Source organism: Octopus sinensis, linkage group LG1, assembly GCF_006345805.1.
Source record: "Octopus sinensis linkage group LG1, ASM634580v1, whole genome shotgun sequence".
NCBI classification, from domain to species: Eukaryota; Metazoa; Mollusca; class Cephalopoda; order Octopoda; family Octopodidae; genus Octopus; species Octopus sinensis.
In genome coordinates this window covers 192,851,558-192,870,755 of record NC_042997.1, presented here as the reverse complement: position 1 = coordinate 192,870,755, position 19,198 = coordinate 192,851,558, and the positions used below count along the sequence as shown (strand labels likewise).

At 39.7% G+C, this 19,198-nt stretch overlaps 1 protein-coding gene across 2 annotated transcripts in view; it reads right to left on the bottom strand.

The window, feature by feature from the left end:
• The window catches only part of LOC115209769 (GATA zinc finger domain-containing protein 7), a 162,560-nt gene that overhangs the window by 16,677 nt on the left and 126,685 nt on the right, over positions 1–19,198 (bottom strand). For both annotated transcript variants that reach the window (XM_036507973.1, XM_036507975.1), the window contains exons 8-9: positions 17,207–17,344; positions 11,209–11,931 (exon numbers count right to left, since the gene is read on the bottom strand). In XM_036507973.1, the coding sequence (XP_036363866.1) occupies positions 11,209–11,931; positions 17,207–17,344 (861 nt within the window). The remainder of the gene's footprint in view (positions 1–11,208; positions 11,932–17,206; positions 17,345–19,198) is intronic.

Here is a 19,198-nt window from a genome sequence, read left to right as displayed (position 1 = left end):
CATACATACATACATACATATATATATATATATATACGCATACATACATACATACATATATATACACACATACATACATACATACATATATATATATATATATATATACGCATACATACATACATATATATACACATGCATACATACATATATATATATACACATGCATACATACATATATATATATACACATGCATACATAATACATATATATATATACACATGCATACATACATATATATATATACACATGCATACATACATATATATATATACACATGCATACATACATATATATATATACACATGCATACATACATATATATACACATGCATACATACATATATATATATACACATGCATACATAATACATATATATATATATATACACACATGCATACATAATACATATATATATACACACATGCATACATACATATATATATATACACATGCATACATACATATATATATATACACATGCATACATAATACATATATATATATATATACACACATGCATACATAATACATATATATATATACACACATGCATACATACATACATATATATATATACACACATGCATACATTTATATATACACATGCATATATATACACATGCATACATATATATGTATATACACATACATATATATGTATACATACATACATACATACATAGATACACACACACACACCACACACACACATACATACATATAATCTGGAGCTATAAATCAACTGAGATATAAGGATTATCATAGTGAGTTGTTTTAGCAACTGGAAGAAAGGGTAAACTAGAAACATAGATTAACAAATCTAGAAGTAATTAAAAATACACTGTATTTTCATAAAAAATGTGACAACACACAGTTTGCTCTACATTTTGTCACACACACCTAATATGACTACAACAGATGTGAGTTATTGAGAGTACTCGAAGGTTATAATTATGGCAAATGAAAATTGGACAAAGTGTTTAAGTGGAATTTTGGAGCAAAGGCACAAAAGGAATGATTGGAAGAGAAGAGACAGGTGTCAGGCTGAGCGGGATGAAACGGAGTGGAATGCATCAAGTTGGTTCAGAAGAACAGAGGTTGTCGTAGCAGTAATAGAAGAGACAGAAAAAAACAACAAAACAAAAAAACCCAAAATAGAGCCAGTGTTATACCTATTTCTTTACTACCCACAAGGGGCTAAACACAGAGGGGACAAACAAGGACAGACATAGGTATTAAGTCGATTACATCGACCCCAGTGCGTAACTGGTACTTAATTTATCGACCCCGAAAGGATGAAAGGCAAAGTCGACCTCGGCGGAATTTGAACTCAGAACGTAAAGACAGACGAAATACCTATTTCTTTATTACCCACATGGGGCTAAACACAGAGGGGACAAACAAGGACAGACATAGGTATTAAGTCGATTACATCAACCCCAGTGCATAACTGGTACTTAATTTATCAACCCCGAAAGGATGAAAGGCAAAGTCGACCTCGGCGGAATTTGAACTCAGAACGTAAAGAGAGACGAAATACTGCTCAGCATTTCGTCCGGTGCGCTAACGTTTCTGCCAGTGTTATACCATATTAATGAGTAAATCAGGTGAATGACCTATGTCCCCAGTAAGTTAGCAGTAATCTATTGTAGGTGACATTTAAGATTTGGTTAGTAAATGATCAGAACTGGTGGCTGTGTGGTAAAAAGTTTGCTTCCCAACCACGTGGTTCCAGGTTCAGTTCTACTGCATGGCACCTTGGGCAAGTGTCTTCTACTATAGCCTGATTTATGTGTATGTGTGTGTGTGTGCCTTTGTGTCTGTGTTTGTCCTCCACCACTACTGGACAACCATGGTTCCAGGTTCAGTCCCACTGCGTGGCACCTTGGGCAAGTGTCTTCTACTATAGCCTCGGGCCGACCAAAGCCTTGTGAGTGGATTTGATAGACGGAAACTGAAAGAAGCCCGTCGTATATATATATGCATGTGTGTGTATATGTTTGTGTGTCTGTATTTGTCCCTCCAACACCGCTTGACAACCAATGTTGGTGTGTTTACATCCCTGTAACTTAGCAGTTCAGCAAAAGAGACCGACAGAATAAGTATTAGGCTAACAAAGAATAAGTCCTGGGGTCGATTTGCTCAACTAAAGGTGGTGCTCCAGCATGGTCACAGTCAAATGACTGAAACGAGTAAAAGAGTAAAGAGAGTAATGTCTTCTGTTAATGTCATACCTCTACCAAAATCTTTCAATTGCATTAGAGAGAGAAAACTGTGCTAAGTCTAGTGATATTGGTTTGAACTTTAGGGGGATTAAAATTTCAGCATTTGTTGATTACCTTTTTATTAGATCAGGTCAGATAGAGTCTTTGTTGATTTGCCTTAATAATCAATATCAAGTAAGGTCTTAGTAGCAGATTGTACGTTACAGTACCATGGACTATGGATATTGCAGCAGATCACATGTTTATAGAAGACCACGAAAATCTCTGGTGAAATGTTTTTTGAAAATGAACATACAAATGTTTTCTTTATTCCCCATCTTTAACAAAGGGCAATACATGAAGCCTAACTATCATTTTGTCTCTCAAACATGCAATTTTGCTGTTTTTATTTCATGCTGATGCAAACTATCAGAATAAATAGCAGCTTGTTCTTGAGACTAGCTTTGTTTAGTTGATGGGTAGATAACATAGTAGCAATAGCATTGGTCACTCAGCAAAGATATGCATTGTTCAGTCACAGAAGAACTATTTCATGTGATGGGTGAATGACCAGAGTCAAAGGAATCCAAATAAGCTTGACCAAATAAGATTGCCAATAAAACAAGACAAGTGATTGGTGGGACATACAAATATGATTTAATGTCCACTTCTCCATGCTAGCATGGGTCAGACGGAATTCGTTGAGGCAGGTTTTTACAGTTGGGTGCCCTTCCTGTCACCAACTCTTACCTGCTTCCAAGCAAGGTAATAATGCTTGTATGACAGTGATGCTTGTTTAAAACCATCACATGATGTCAAGACAAAAGTACATACACACACGCACACAGAGTCTTCTTTCATTTTCAGTCTGTTCAATTCTGGGGGCAACATTGAAGACCCTTGCCCAAGGTGCTACACAGTGGGACAGAACTTGAGACCACATGGTTGAGAAGTGAGCTTCTTAACTACACAGCCATAATAATAATGTCTACCTACAAAACAATCCCCTTAAAGATCAACACTGGATGAACAGACTTAATATTTTAAACATTCCACTCTGCAAAGTGGTTACTGTTAGGAAGGGCATCCAGCTGTAAAAACCCTGCCAAAACAGTCACAGAAGTCTGGTGCAGGCTTCTGCCTGCTGGCTCTTGTGAAACCATCTCACCCATACTAGAATGGAAGGCAGATGTTAAACAATGATGAGATCATGATAATTCCAGCCTAGACCAAGCCACCCGTCATTTTATTTTTAGGTATAATCTATTTAGGATTCCATCATCCAATGCGTCCTTGCATGTTTCATAAAGGTGTTGTTTGAGAGAGATTTAGCTGCTGTTTCTAGTGGTTTAAGCAAATGTGTAGATGCTGTTTCATAGGCCTGTGATGAAGTATACTGCTCCAAATCTTTAGAAATCAAGTGAGAGATTAAGGGTAATGTGGGATTAAAAAAAGAATTATGTAAGTGAATGGGACAGGGATTGCAACTAAAAGGTTTTTAAGTTTAGACAACTCTAACAATGTAAAGATACAGCAAATAAAGAAGGTTGAAGCAACAGAAACAAGTGCTGACTTCAGTGAGATAATGTAGCCACATTTATTATGTAAACACAGATTCGGATTAGGATTGGACTGCCCATATTCAGTTCACTGCAGAATGAGGGCCACAGCATGCTCTCTCCACCAACCATGGTCTGATGTCTAGGCTGTGAATTTGAACATGAGATCATATTGGTTTGATGAGCCTACTCTGTTACACTGGCTCAACATGGATTGACAGAAGGATGCAGAATCGTTAGCACACTGGGCGAAATGCTTAGCAATATTTCGTCTGCCGTTACGTTCTGAGTTCAAATTCCGCCGAGGTCGACTTTGCCTTCCATCCTTTTGGGGTCGATAAATAAATACCAGTTACGCACTGGGGATCGATGTAATTGACTTAATCCCTTTGTCTGTCCTTGTTTGTCCCCTCTATGTTTAGCCCCTTGTGGGCAATAAAGAAATAAGAAGGATGCAATTTTTTGCCCCACCTTTATACTCATACCCAGGAGTAGTTAAATCAATTACATCAACCCCAGCGCTCAACTGGTACTCTTATTTTATCAACCACAAAATGATGAAAGGCAAAGTCAACTTTGGCGAAATTTGAACTCAGAATGTTGAGACCGACAAAATACTGCTAAGCATTCTGCCTGGTATGCTAATGGTTCTATCAACTTGCTGCCTTAAGCATAGATTAGTTTCAGAAAAATCAAGTGAGTCATGGAAAGAGGACTGTACATTTGATATGTCCCATGACAGTGATTTAGCAAGATGGTATCTATTGACAAATATATCCTGTTGGTGTGACACAAATTAGTTGCTCCAAATTCAGAGGAGGAGTTAGTGCAGGCATGGCTGTGTAGTTAGGAAGTTGGCTTCCCAGCCAGACTGCTTTGGGTTCAGTCCTACTGACACCTTCAAAAAATGTCTTCTAGTATAGCCCTGGGCTGACCAAAGACTTGTGGGAGGATTTGGTCAACAGAAACTGAAAGAAGCTCATTGTATGTGTGTGTGTATGCTCGTATGCTTATTTTTCTTTGTCTTGATATTGCATAATATAAACATTGTCATTCATCACTGGTTTTCTGTGAAAACATGTCTAGCCATGGGGGAAATATTACCTGATTTGGAAACAGGTGAGTATTGACAGCAGAAAATCTACCTCAATGTCTGACTTATGCAAGCAAGGAAAACTGGACAATAACATTATGATGATGACAAAATATTAAAGAGGATATATTCAAGAGGAACTAGAAGAAAACAGGTCAGATGTATGTAAGTAAAACAGGTCATAATTAAGCAAATGAAACATATTGAAATAATTAAAATGGAGCATAGTTACATATGAAGAATAAGCAGGTTACAGTAAATGAACAGTTTACTGTTAAGTAAATAAAACTGGATGCAATGTATATATAAACAATCAACAGCTATGTAAACAAAAATTATAGCTCATTACAGTAAACAAGTTGTAGTAAATAAAAGATATATTGAATAAATACGTAATGGATAAGTAAATAAAAGGCCTTGTGGTTGAATACAGAAAATGTGGAATATTTAATAAATGTGTGATGCCTAAGAGAAAATATAACAAGGTCATAACTAAGCTAATTTTATATTCATTTAATTTTTATATATATATATATCATCATCATCATCATGGCTGTGTGGTAGGGAGCTTGGTTTCTAGCTACATGGTTTCAGGTTCAGTCCCACCGCATGGCACTTTGGGCAAGCGTCTTCTGCTATAGCCCCGGGCCAACCGAAGCTTTGTGATAGAATTTGGTAGGCGGAAGTTACTGCCGTGTATGTATATGTGCATGTAGCTGCTTGTGCCTCTCCGAAAGAGAGAGGGATATATATATATATATATATATCAACCATCATCATCATTTAATGTCTGTTTTCCATGCTGGCATGGGTTGGACGTTTTGATGAGAGCAGATTTTCTACAGCTAGATGCCCCTCCTGTCACCAACCCTCACCAGTTACTGAGTAAGGCAATATTTCCCTATGGCCAAACATGTTTTTATGACAAGACAAGGAGACACCAAATGATACACATACACACATATGATGAGCTTCTTTCAGTTTCCATCTAGAAAAATCACTCACAAGGCTTTGGTCAGCCTGGGGCTACAGAAAAAGACACTTGCCTGAGGTGTCACACAGTGGCATTGAACCAGGAACCATATGGTCGGGAAATAATCTCAACCACACAACCACACCCATCATCATCATCATCACCATTGTTTAACGTCCTCTTTCCATGCTAGCATGGGTTGGACGGTTTGACTGAGGGCTGGCAAACCAGATGGCTGCACCAGGCTCCAGTCTTGATCTGGCAGTGTTTCTACAGCTCGATGCCCTTCCTAATGCCAACCACTCCAAGAGTGTAGTGGGTGCTTTTACGTGCCACCAGCACGGGGGCCAGTCAGGTGGTACTGGCAACAACCTCGCTTGAATCTTTTTACATATGCCAATGGCACAGGTGCTAGGACTATATATATTCCTTTGTTTTTCTGTGTTAGCATGGGTTAGATGAATACATATACTTAAGGCATTGTTTTACAGTTTTCCTGCTACTAACCCATATCTGTTTTATCAAGCAACAAAGTTTCCATTCCATTTGTCTTCAAATGTGCAGAGCAAAAGGACGATTTGTCAATGGAAATGACAACAGACAATACTGTCTCTCTAACTCATGTGAGTGCAGAATGTTGACCATGCATGTTCTCAAAAATCTTTCCTGTCTATGCCACTGATGTCTATACAGGGGAAAGGCCACCAACTTGGACTGACACAGCCTTGCACCAATGTTGTAGCAAGTGCTGCTGTCAGAATACAAAGGACTGGAAGCGATAGGGCAAAGCATCTTGCCTGATCCTCTAATAGTTGAGTCAATCCACAGTCCTGGATTAACACTTTTTCTTTTGGTGACCCTGAAAGGGAGAAATGCAATGTTGATTTTGACAAGGTCTGAACTCAGATCACAGAGGGGTGGAACAAATGTCACTTGCAAGTCATTTTGTTCCTGCAGTGGTGTCCCCGAATTGAACCACCGAGCAGTATTTATACTCAGAGCAAGGTGGACTTAGGCCTTGAAAGTAAAGTGCTTGGATTATGGGTATAATGGATCACCAAGAACACATGGGCCACAGACCCCTTTAGGTTCTCTCTAGCAATTCATTTGTTTATAATTCTCATTGTTTATAAAAGAGATGGCATTGAATTTATCTAAGTGTGTGTGTGTGTGTGTGTGTGTGTGTGTTTTGGTGGTGTCCTCTCCTATGTATGCAATCAATACTGTAATGCTGGAGGGCCAGCTGTTCATTGCTACCGTTTCACCTGGCTATGAAGAGGAAATTAAACCTTTGTAATGTGGTCTTGGCTAGGTGGAGTCTGTAGCCTTTAAAGGAGATTGTCATATATAGAAAGATTTGGCATTTGTAAAGAATGAGGTGAATTGTATTTCTTCTCACAAGTAGAACAGACTATGACATGAGTTTACGTTCACTGACATGCTTAGTAAATGGATTTTGTGCTGTTGAATGAAATCACATCAAACATTTATTGTACTGTTTGTCAAAGATGTCCATTCCTGGAGGATGTTCAGGAAAAGTTACTGCCCATGCCAGTGGCACATAAAAGGCACTATTCGAGTGTGATCGTTACCAGCGTCGCCTTACTGGCACTTGAGCCCCGTGCTAGTAGGGTGATAGGAGCACCAATCTGAGCATGATCATTGCCAGAGCAGCTAACTGGCTTCCATGCCGGCGGCAGGTAAAAGGTACCATTCAAGTGTGATCATTACCAGCATCGCCTTACTGACACCTGTGCCAGTGGGATGTGTAGAAAGATTCGAGTGAGGTCAATGCCAGTACCGCCTGACTGGCCCCCATGCCGGTGGCACGTAAAAGCACCCACTACGCTCTCAGAGTGGTTGGCGTTAGGAAGGGCATCCAGCTGTAGAAACCCTGCCAGATCAAGAGTGGAGCCTGGTGCAGCCATCTGGTTTGCCAGTCCTCAGTGAAATCGTCCAACCCAGGATAGCATGGAAAGCGGATGTTAAACGATGATGATGATGACATACAAACAAGGCTTTTATAGATGGAAGAGAGTGAGAAAACTGACCGAGTACAAAGGTATACCAGAATTATAAGCAACTAGTTATGAAGCTTTAAATCCATCTAGTTAGTGATCTCTTGAATGATAGCGAAACAAAATTGAAAGCTTTACCCATTTCAAGGGAAATAACTTGGTTTATGTTAAAATTTACTGAGATTGGAAAATAACATGTAGTATAAGTAGAAAAAATGTTGGTTGATAAAAATTGATTTTCGACATTTTATTCTGCACTATAATAATAATAATAATAATAACAGTAATAATCCTTTCTACTATAGGCATAAGGCCTGAAATTTGATGGGAGTGAACTAGTTGATTATATTGACCGCAGTGTTTCACTGGTACTCTATTTATTGACCCCAAAAGGATGAAAGGCAAAGTCGACATTGGTGGAATTTGAACTCAGAGCGTAGTGATGGGCAAAATACTGCTAAGCATTTCGTCCAGCGTGCTAATGATTCTGCCAGCTTGCCACCTAAATAATAATAATAATAATAATCCTTTCTACTATAGGCACAAGGACTGGATTTTTGTGGGGAGGGGGACAATCGATCACATCAACCCTATTGCTTGACTGGTATTTATTTTATTGACCCCAAAAGGATGAAAGGCAAATATTGACCTTGGCGGAATTTGAAATCAGAACATAGCAGCAGACGAAATACCACTAAGCATTTCGCTCAACATGCTAATTAATGACTCTGCCAGGTTGCTGGTTTGACGACGACAATGAGGATGATGATGATGATAATAGTGAAATTTGGAAACAAAATTCTCCAATAAAGAAACAGAAATTCATTTTTATAAGATATAAAAAAGAATAAATATATTATTTAAAATTTTGTAAAGTGAGTTTCGATAGAGTATATAATGTGCGTGTGTATACATGCATGCACACATACACACACACATATATATATATATATCCATACATAGTGTACATAGGTGAGAAGTTGAAAACTACTTAATACCAAAAAGCAAGAGATATTAATGGCTGTGACAGCTGGCACCTCATATCTAGTTATTTGACTTTCATATTCCGATAATCAGAGTGGATATGAAAAGAGAGGGAAAAGAGAGAAAATTGTGTGTTTTCTAGTAGTCACTGGGGAGTGGGTGAAAGGGATATTATTGATGTGTAAGTGCTCTTGGAATTAAACTAAGGGCTGATGATAAATTGCAAGGCTACATATAGCACAACCAAGTATTCATAATCACTCTGGTCATTTGCATTTCAACAAGAATTCTAAATAATGAGCTCATCATTAAGAAATTTCATCAAAGTACCTAGTGGTTCACCATATCGTTATTTTATAGTTATTTTTTCCCATACTGGGATGGGTTGAATGACAGTATCTCACTGTTTGTGATGACCCTTCATCATGTGATACGCACAGCAGCAGAGAAAACTGCCACCAATCTTGGGCAAGTGTCTTCTACTATAGTCACGGACATCGAATTGAACCAGCCAGGATCCCTGGTCTGGTGGTACGTAAAAAGCACTATCCGACTCGTGGCCGATGCCAGCTTCGCCTCATCTGGCTTCCGTGTCGGTGGCACATAAAATACACCAATCCGACCGTGGCCGTTGCCAGCCTCGCCTGGCACCTGTGCAGGTGGCACGTAAAAAGCACCCACTACACTCACGGAGTGGTTGGCGTTAGGAAGGGCATCCAGCTGTAGAAACACTGCCAGATAAGACTGGAGCCTGGTGCAGCCTTCTGGCTTCCCAGATCCCCGGTCGAACCGTCCAACCCATGCTAGCATGGAGAACGGACGTTAAACGATGATGATGATGATGATGACCAAAGTCTTGTGAGTGGATTTGGTAGATGGAAACTGAAAGAAGCCTGTCATATATATGTATATATGTGTATGTGTGTGTATATGTTTGTGTGTCTGTGTTTGTCCCCCCAACATCGCTCGACAACCAATAGGGGTGTGTTTATGTCCCTGTAACTTAGTGGTTCGGCAAAAGAGTCTTATCTGGCAATGTTTCTACAGCTGGATGCCCTTCCTAATGCCAACCACTCCGTGAGTGTAGTGGGTGCTTTTTACGTGCCAGGCGAGGCTGGCAACGGCCACGGTCGGATTGGTGCAATTTACGTGCCACCGGCACGGAAGCCAGTCACAATTTAGTCACAATTTATGTTCCTAACACTAGCTTAATGGTAACTAAGTTATTTTACTAAATTCTTTGTTATATTTAAAATAATTGAAAGAAACACAGAGCATCTCAAAATAAATACAGTAACGAAAGGGTTAACAGAACTGACTGGCATTCAACTGCAAGGTATTTTGAAATATTTCAAAATGACAAACAGATTTGTAAGCTTTTTTTTTGTTTTTTGTTTTGACTCTCTCACAAGATATTTTCTTTAAAAACAGTAACCAAACATTATAAAATAAATAATTCTTCTCAACATTATTTTTCAAGAAACCTCAGATTATAAAGCATCAAAAGCAAATAATTAAAGTAAGACTGTCTCTGAAACAAAGTGAAAGAAGTTGAATTACATAAAAGCAGAAACTAATAAATTCATCAACAAAAGATTAACCCAGCTGAAACCGGATCTGGCTCTGTAGTACAAATGTCTTATTTCCATAAGTTTTGAATAAAAATCTTTCACCAAACCTTGTGCAGCCAAGAGAATACCGTACATCAGGCATTTGCCATATTTCCATAAGTTTTGAATAAAAATACCGTACATCAGGCATTTGCCATATTCTGAATGCCTTACTTCCCTGGGCATGGATACATTGAAACTCCGACGTCTGGCACCCATAAAATTATTAACCATCTTACTAACAATAACTCTGAGCACCTTTTCAAACTCCATATGTCTAACACCCGTGGACATGTTCACAAAGTCAGAAAACAGCACAGCTCCCTTGACTTTCGGAAACATTTTTTCATGCTAAGAGTTGCTGAAGCATGGAACAGACTGCTGGCATCAGTTGTTAGTTGTCGGAGCACTGCATCCTTCAAAACTTCCATGCTTCCTGAGATTCGCCAACACTACACCTGATTTTCTCCCCTCCATACACACGCAAGCATGTATCTGACTCATACACTGTTCACTTCCCAGGCATTTGTACATTACTGCATATTCTTTATATGCACTTTTGACAAGTTGTGGTGCACCTGAGCACTGTATACAATAATTTCATTATTATTATTATTATTATAATAATCCTCCTAACACAAGCTTAATGATAGCTAAGTTATTTTACTAAATTCTTTGTTATATTTGAAATAATTGAAAGAAACACAGAGCATCTCAAAATAAATACAATAACGAAAGGGTTAAGGTTAAAAGCAAACTTACCCATGCTCATGTTGCTGCTCGAACTAAGATTACTTGATGTTCGCTGTGGAGGACTTGGGCCTTCTTGACTTTGGATCATTACCCGGGAAGGGCCTGCAGGTGGTCTTGTAGGAGGTGGAGGAGGAGGCCTCTGAGCTGGAGGTTTTGACCTTGGTAGTGTCCCACTGCTACTGGCTACCCTTTCAGGAGGGAGTGGTGGACCTCGTGTGGGTGGTGGTGGTGGTGGTGGAGGCTGGGCTCGGTTTAAGGAAGAGCTTGAAGAGGACGAGGAGGAGGAGGAAGATAATGTTGGAGGTGGAGGTAAAGGCCTTCCAATCATGCTGGATGGCCGGTTTTTATTTGGTGTTCGGTTGTTGGGCAGAGAGGGAGGACGACCTGGAGGTGGTGGGGGAGGTGGAGGCGGATGTGATCCTGGCATCCGACGTCCTCCGCCAACGTTCATTGCAATGCCACCAGCAGTGTGTTGCGATGGGCTGGGGGTTGTATTAACATTAACAGAGTGGTTATTGTTGGTGATGTTGCTGTTGATGTCATTGCTAGTGTTTACAGGATGAGGAGTTGGAGGCTGAAATTTACGAGTTGCAGGTACGTTCCGTTGTGGCAAAGTCTTGTTATCATTGATCACCGAGCCACCGTTTGATACATTTTTATTGAGTTGGGATCTGAAATCAGTCGGATTGGTAGGTCCATTTGGTAAGCGCACCGGTTTTGGAGATGAATTACCTGATACAGAAAAAAAGGAAAATTTCAAAATCATGACAACCATTTTTCTGAAACTGAAGAAGAAAATGTTACAGGTTTTCAGCCCTTTTGATACCAGCTCACCTGATAATGACCCTGGTCCTTTGATAAAACCTTCTAGTTTTGAAGTTATTGAAATTAAAACCTTTCACAAAAATTTCATGTTAATTTATGAACCAAACCCCAAATTAATAATAATTTCAAATTTTGGCACAAGGCCAGCAATTTCAGGTGCGGGGTTAAGTTTTCTATTATAGCCCCAAGTTGACAAAAAGCCTTGGGAGAAGATTTGATAGAAACTGAAAGAAACCTGTTCTTCATCATTTAACGTCTGCCTTCCATGCTAACATGGGTTGGATGATTTGACTGAGATCTGGCAAACCAGACTCCAATCTGATCTGGCAGAGTTTCTACAGCTGGATGCCCTTCCTAACGCCAACCACTCCGAGAGTGTAGTGGATGCTTTTATGTGTCACCTGCACAGGAGCCAGTCCAGCGGCACTGGTGATGACCTTGCTCGAATGCTTCACATACCACCAACACAAGTGCTAGTAAGGCGACGCAGTAATGTGATCGTTGCGTCGCCTGTTGTGTGTATGTATATATATATTGTGTATAGTGCTCTGGTGCACTACAACACATCGAAGGTGCCAGTACAGTACATAGTACCTTCCTGACTTTTGTACATAATTCTATGTACCGTACATCCACCTTTGATGTGTTGTAGTGCACCTGAGCACTATACACAATAATTTCATTATTATTGTTATTATATACATACACACACACACTCTCAAACTACCCAGATCCAATTCCTCATACATACCTTACAATTCCATTCTAAAGCTAAGCAATCACATCATCAAATTTTCAAAGCTACAAGATGATTAATTCAAAGCTATGTGAATAAATAAGCATTACATTTGACAGAATAATCTGAAAGCTAATGAGTTGATTCTGGCACAGATACAATGGTTGCCAACTCATATGTTGCCTTTTTTTCTTTTCTTTTTATAAATACTCAGGTGCTGGAGTGGCTGTGAGGTAAGTAGCTTGCTTACGAACAACATAGTTCTGGGTTCAGTTCCACTGTGTGGCACCTTGGGCAAGTGTCTTCTACTATAGCCTCGGGCCGACCAAAGCCTTGTAAATGGATTTGGTAGACAGAAACTGAAAGAAGCCTGTCGTATATATGTATATTTATATATGTGTGTGTGTGTGTGTTTGTGTGTCTGTGTTTGTCCCCCCCAACATCACTTGACAACCGATGCTGGTGTGTTTACGTCCCCGTAACTTAGCAGTTCGGCAAAAGAGACCGATAGAATAAGTATTAGGCTTACAAAGAATAAGTCCTGGGGTCAATTTGCTCGACTAAAGGCAGTGCTCCAGCATGGCCACAGTCAAATGACTGAAACACGGAAAAGAGTAAAAGAGTAAAGAGAGATCATCACATCTTACCACAAGCTACCTTTTACTATTTCCAGCAACCTCCTATGGTTGAGCTAATGGGAGAGAGAGCCCTGCTAGAAATGGAAATCAAATCTCCTTCAAATCAGATCTACCACCATACAAATGGAAGGACATATCAGATAATGCAGTCCTAGCTATGTCTGAGGTTAGTGAATAGGTGATGCAGGGTCAAACAAGAGTCTCTTTCGGTGAATCCACATCAACCTCAAAATTGCACCACAAAAGTTAGGTTTCCTTGTCAGAACTGGAATATACTCAAACTTCAAAGGTTGAAGTCAAATGACTAATGATGCCTTACAAGACAGAAATAAATACTATTTCTGTCTTAGAAATAGTATCTGAGTATTTTGACAGGCATGGCTGTATGCTTAAGAAACTCACTTTTCAACCACAATTACATGGTTTTAGGTTCAGTCCTTGGGCTGATTATCATCATCATCATCAGCATTTAACGTCCGCTTTCCCTGCTAGCATGGGTTGTCTGGCGAACCAGACTCCAATCTGATCTGGCAGAGTTTCTACAGCTGGATGCCCTTCCTAACGCCAATCACTCTGAGAGTGTAGCGGGTGCTTTTACGTGCCACAGGCACAAGGGCCAGTTTGGTGGTACTGGCAACGGCCATGCCCAAATGGTGCTTTTTACGTGCCACCTGCACAGGAGGCAGTCCAGCGGCACTAAATCAATCTGGTAGATGGAAACTGTGTGGAAACCCATCATAATCCACGTGTGTGTATGTGTATGTATGTCCCCCACTGCCATTTGACATGGTACTGGTTTGTTTACTTAGAGGTTCAGCAAAGGATATCAATAAATGTCAGACTTAAGTGCTATGGTCAATCTGGTTAACAAGAACCCTTCAAGGCAGTGCCCTCGCTTGGCCACAGTTCAATGACTGAAACAAGTAAAAGATAGGTATGATACATAAACTGTTTACCCGTATACTAGTCATCAACATAAAACAAGAATGTCAAAGCATTATATTCAACAGCATAAAGAGCTATCACACATGCATAGAAGATGAATTACTAAGAGCAGCACCTCTATGAAGTCAGAAGACAGCACATCTCCCATCATCATCATCATCATCATCGTTTAACATCCGTTTTTCATGCTAGCATGGGTTGGACGGTTCGACCGGGGTCTGGGAAACCATGGAGGCTGCACCAGGCCCAGTCTGATCTGGCAATGTTTCTACAGCTGGATGCCCTTCCTAACGCCAACCACTCCGTGAGTGTAGTGGGTGCTTTTTACGTGCCACCGGCACAGATGCCAGGCAGGGCTGGCAACGACCACGATTGGTTGGTGGGTTTTTACGTGCCACCGGCACTGGTATCACGGCTACAATTTCCATTGATTTTTGATCGATTTCAATTTCACTTGCCTCAACAGGTCTTCGCAAGCAGAGTTTTGTGTCCTAAGAAGGGAAGGTATGCATAAGTGGACTGACCACATCCCAGGTAAAGGCCGACGTTTGGAAAAATTTTTTTCATACTCAGAGTTGTTGAAGTATGGAACAAACTACCTGCATCAGTTATTAGTTGCTGAGACATTACATCCTTTAAAATCTCCATGCTTCCTGAAATTCACCAACACTACATCCGATATCCACCCCATCCATATACATGCACATACGTATATCATGACTCTTACACTGTTCCCTTTCCTGACTTTTATACATAATTCTATGTACTTTACGTGCACCTTTGATGAGTTGTAGCACACCTGAGCACTATATACAATAATTTCATTATTATTATTACAACAGGCACAGGACACATAGATGATAAGGAAAGAAACAAAATGCATATGTGGAGTACAAGACGTGTACTCTAGATCAATAATGCATAAATGCCAGCCCTGCCTAGGTCCTCAATCTCTCACAACAAACCACATAAACTACAAAGAACTGGTGCTCTGTAGGTTATGAAACTGTGGGGAAGTCCATCATATTAAATAATATAGTCCTACAAACCCCTAAAAAAAAGATGAGAAGATCATTGCTTGTATGTCTTTAATCATAGATCTACTTAATCTGAGTTGACCCAGGGCTAAACTGGCACTTTGTCGGTTACAATAATGAGGGTTCTAGTTGATCTGATTAATGGAACAGCCTGCTCATGAAATTAACGAGCAAGTGGCTGAGCACTCCACCGACATGAGTACTCTTAATGTAATCATCTCAGGGAGATTTAGCATGACACAGTGTAACAAGGTTTGCCCTTTGAAATACAGGTACAATTCATTTTTGCCAGTGGAGTGGAGCAACATGAAATAAAGAGTCTTGCTCAAGGACACAGTGTGCTGTTGGGAATTGAACTCATGACTAATGATTGTGAGCTGAATACTCTGGCCACAAGGCCACACTTCTCCACAAGAACTACAATGAAGAGCTTGTCACATATCCTCTCCACCCAGGACCATCTCTCAGCCAGTTTCCCAGCACTTTATTGTATCTTACTTGCTAGATCCATGTTAAACTAGTCCTTCCTCCAAACAAACTCCTTGCCCACTTATTTCTGCAAGCAATGTCAAAACAGATGAGTAAATTGATCATCAGTTACTGTCATGGTCAGTGTTTGCCTACGGAGGATATAAACATCACTGCTAGTCGCAAGAAGTGTTGATGTGCATGTGCACATGCGATGGTCTTACGCACAGTCCCCATTCACCAAAGTTCATTCACAAGGAGTTGGTTAACCTGAGGCTATAGAAGACACTTGCCCAAGTTTTCACATATCAAGGTCAAACTGAAGGTATTAGCCATTTTAAAGCTGTAATCGAAGACACTTGGCCAAGATGCCATGCAATGAAGACTCAACTGAAAACCATGTTCTTGCAAAGTTAGCTTCTCAACTACATAGCCATACCTGTGATATATTGGTGTCACATAAAAAGCACTGGTGATGGAGCCATGTGAAAAGAACTGGTGATGGTACCATGTGAAAAGAACTGGTGATGGTACCATGCAAAAAGCACTGGTGATGGTACCATGTGAAAAGAACTGGTGATGGTACCATGTGAAAGGCACTGGTGATGGTACCATGTGAAAAGAACTGGTGATGGTACCATGTGAAAGGCACTGGTGATGGTACCATGTGAAAAGAACTGGTGATGGTACCATGTGAAAAGCACTGCTGATGGTACCATGTGAAAAGCACTGGTGATGGTACCATGTGAAAAGAACTGGTGATGGTACCATGTGAAAAGCACTGGTGATGGTCCCATGTGAAAGGCACTGGTGATGGTACCATGTGAAAAGAACTGGTGATGGTCCCATGTGAAAGGCACTGGTGATGGTCCCATGTGAAAGGCACTGGTGATTGTCCCATGTGAAAGGCACTGGTGATGGTACCATGTGAAAAGCACTGGTGATGGTACCATGTGAAAAGCACTGGTGATGGTACCATGTGAAAAGAACTGGTGATGGTACCATGTAAAAAGAACTGGTGATGGTACCATGTGAAAAGAACTGGTGATGGTACCATGTGAAAAGCACTGGTGATGGTGCCATGCAAAAAGCACTGGTGCTAGTGCCACAAAAAATGCTCTGTCCACTCTGCAAAATGGTTGGTGCTAGGAAGGATATTCAGTTGTAGAAACCAAGCCTAAACTATGAAACCTGATGCGGCCCCTGGCCTTGCCAACTCCTGTCAAACTGTTCAACTGATGCCAGCATGGAAAATGGATATTAAGTGATGACAACGATGATGGCTATTTTTGGAGATGCAAGCATACATACTGATATATTGTTAACATGACTAGATCCTTAAGTTATTAAAACCTTACCTGCTGGTATTCTCTGTTTTTGACCTTTGTTTGCAAATTTTGGTATTCCTCCAGGGAATAACTCGCCAGCCATGCCTCCAATTTTGTTTGGAGGAAAACCTCCGCCACCTCGTGGTGAGCTGTCATTTGATTTCTTACCTGGGGATAACATTAAAGAAAGCGTTAATAATTAAAATGGAAATTATTACAATTGAAAATAAAAAAATCATTGAAATATACTATGATAATAATATACTTGCTCATGACTGTTTTCTTTAGAACAAGAAATGAGGGAGAAAAAAGATTAATATGCAATGAAATAAAGAGTAAGAAATGAAACAGAAGATAGAATGATATGTAAAAAAAAATAAATATAAATAAAAAATTTCCATGAACAAAATGTTACTCCTGCAAATCCTTTGGAGATTTCATATTAAATAATTTACTATGAGAGCAACAGAAAAATGTGTTGCGCTCAAAAAAAAAAAAAAAACATATACATATATATATAAATAAATAAAACTTGTAGATTAAATCAAACATATTACAAAGAAATCAACACATTTTCCCTCTTCTTATTTTCTGTTTTATATGCACAGAGTAAAAATTACATTTTTTTTTTTGGAGAGAGAGTGAATGAGGACAGATGTGATGGAAAAATAGAGATATGAATACAGAATGAAATTTAGATTACACAGACACACAAAGAGACTGAGGAATGCAGAAAATGATGGTGATGAATTTCAAAATGTTCTAAAAGCAAATGAGTGTGTGTGTGTGAGAGAGAGAGAGAGAGAGAGAGAGAGCAGGGGGAACAGAAAAAAAGAGAAAGAAAACGGTTTCTAATTTCTCATTAATGATAATAGTATATCATTAATGATAACGAGATATCATTATCATGATAACAAAACTGCTTTATGTAAATTTCAATGAAAAAGCAAAAAAAAAAAAAAAAGGAAAGATATTTGAAATTTAATATATTTTTATATTCCTGATGATGAAATAAAATGATTAACACAAATACAGGGCCACATATTTTGGGGTTTGTGGGGGTCAAACTGAACCCAAATACTTGACAGCATTTATGTCATGTAAAGTAATCCCTCGCCATATCACGGTTTATTATTAAAGTTTTCATCGATTCCTCCGTGGGGTTAATTTGCATTTGTAATAAAATAAATATTTACAAATTATAAAAATAATGGAAAAAAATATACAGTTCAGTACTATTTCTACTTCATGGATTTTCACCCATTGCAGGGTGGTTTTGGAACATAACACCCGCAATAGTCGAGGGATTATTGTATTTATATGGAAGTGATCACCGTGACCGACCAGGCTATCAGATGTTGCTACACATCGCTGGTCACAATGCGCTTCACAATGTGTTAGCCCTCAAATAACGCCACCCCGCTGGCTAAGCGAGCAGGCCAACAGAAGAAAGAGTGAGAGAAAGTTGTGGCGAAAGAGTACAGCAGGGATCGCCACCACCCACTGCCGGAGCCTCGTGGTGCATTAGGTTTTTTCACTCAATAAACACTCACAGCGCCTGGTCTGGGAATCGAAACCGCGATCCTACAACCGCGAGTCCGCTGCCCTAACCATTGGGCCATTGTGCCTCCACGATATGGAAGTATGAGCTGTAAAATCAACAGCTGCAGGATTTGAACCAAGAAAATAAAGGGAGATAACTAAACAGCCTTAGCTCAAGGATTTTCCCACCTTTTCCCAATTGATCCGGCTCACAATGCAACATGGTGCTAAAGAGTACACCAGCTTCTTATTTTCTTAGCTAGATCTGAGGAAAGGGCTCCTGAGTCCATAGCCTTTGCAAGCTCTCCAAGAGCAGCAAATTTTAGGTGTTCTGCTATGTGTATACATGATACATTGCAGATCCGACTCAGCTTCAGGAACCAACAGTGCCAGAAACAGCAGCCAAATCTCCCACAAATCACCTCTTAACACTACCTTAAATATAAGGACACATCTGATAATATAGTTCTCAATAAACAC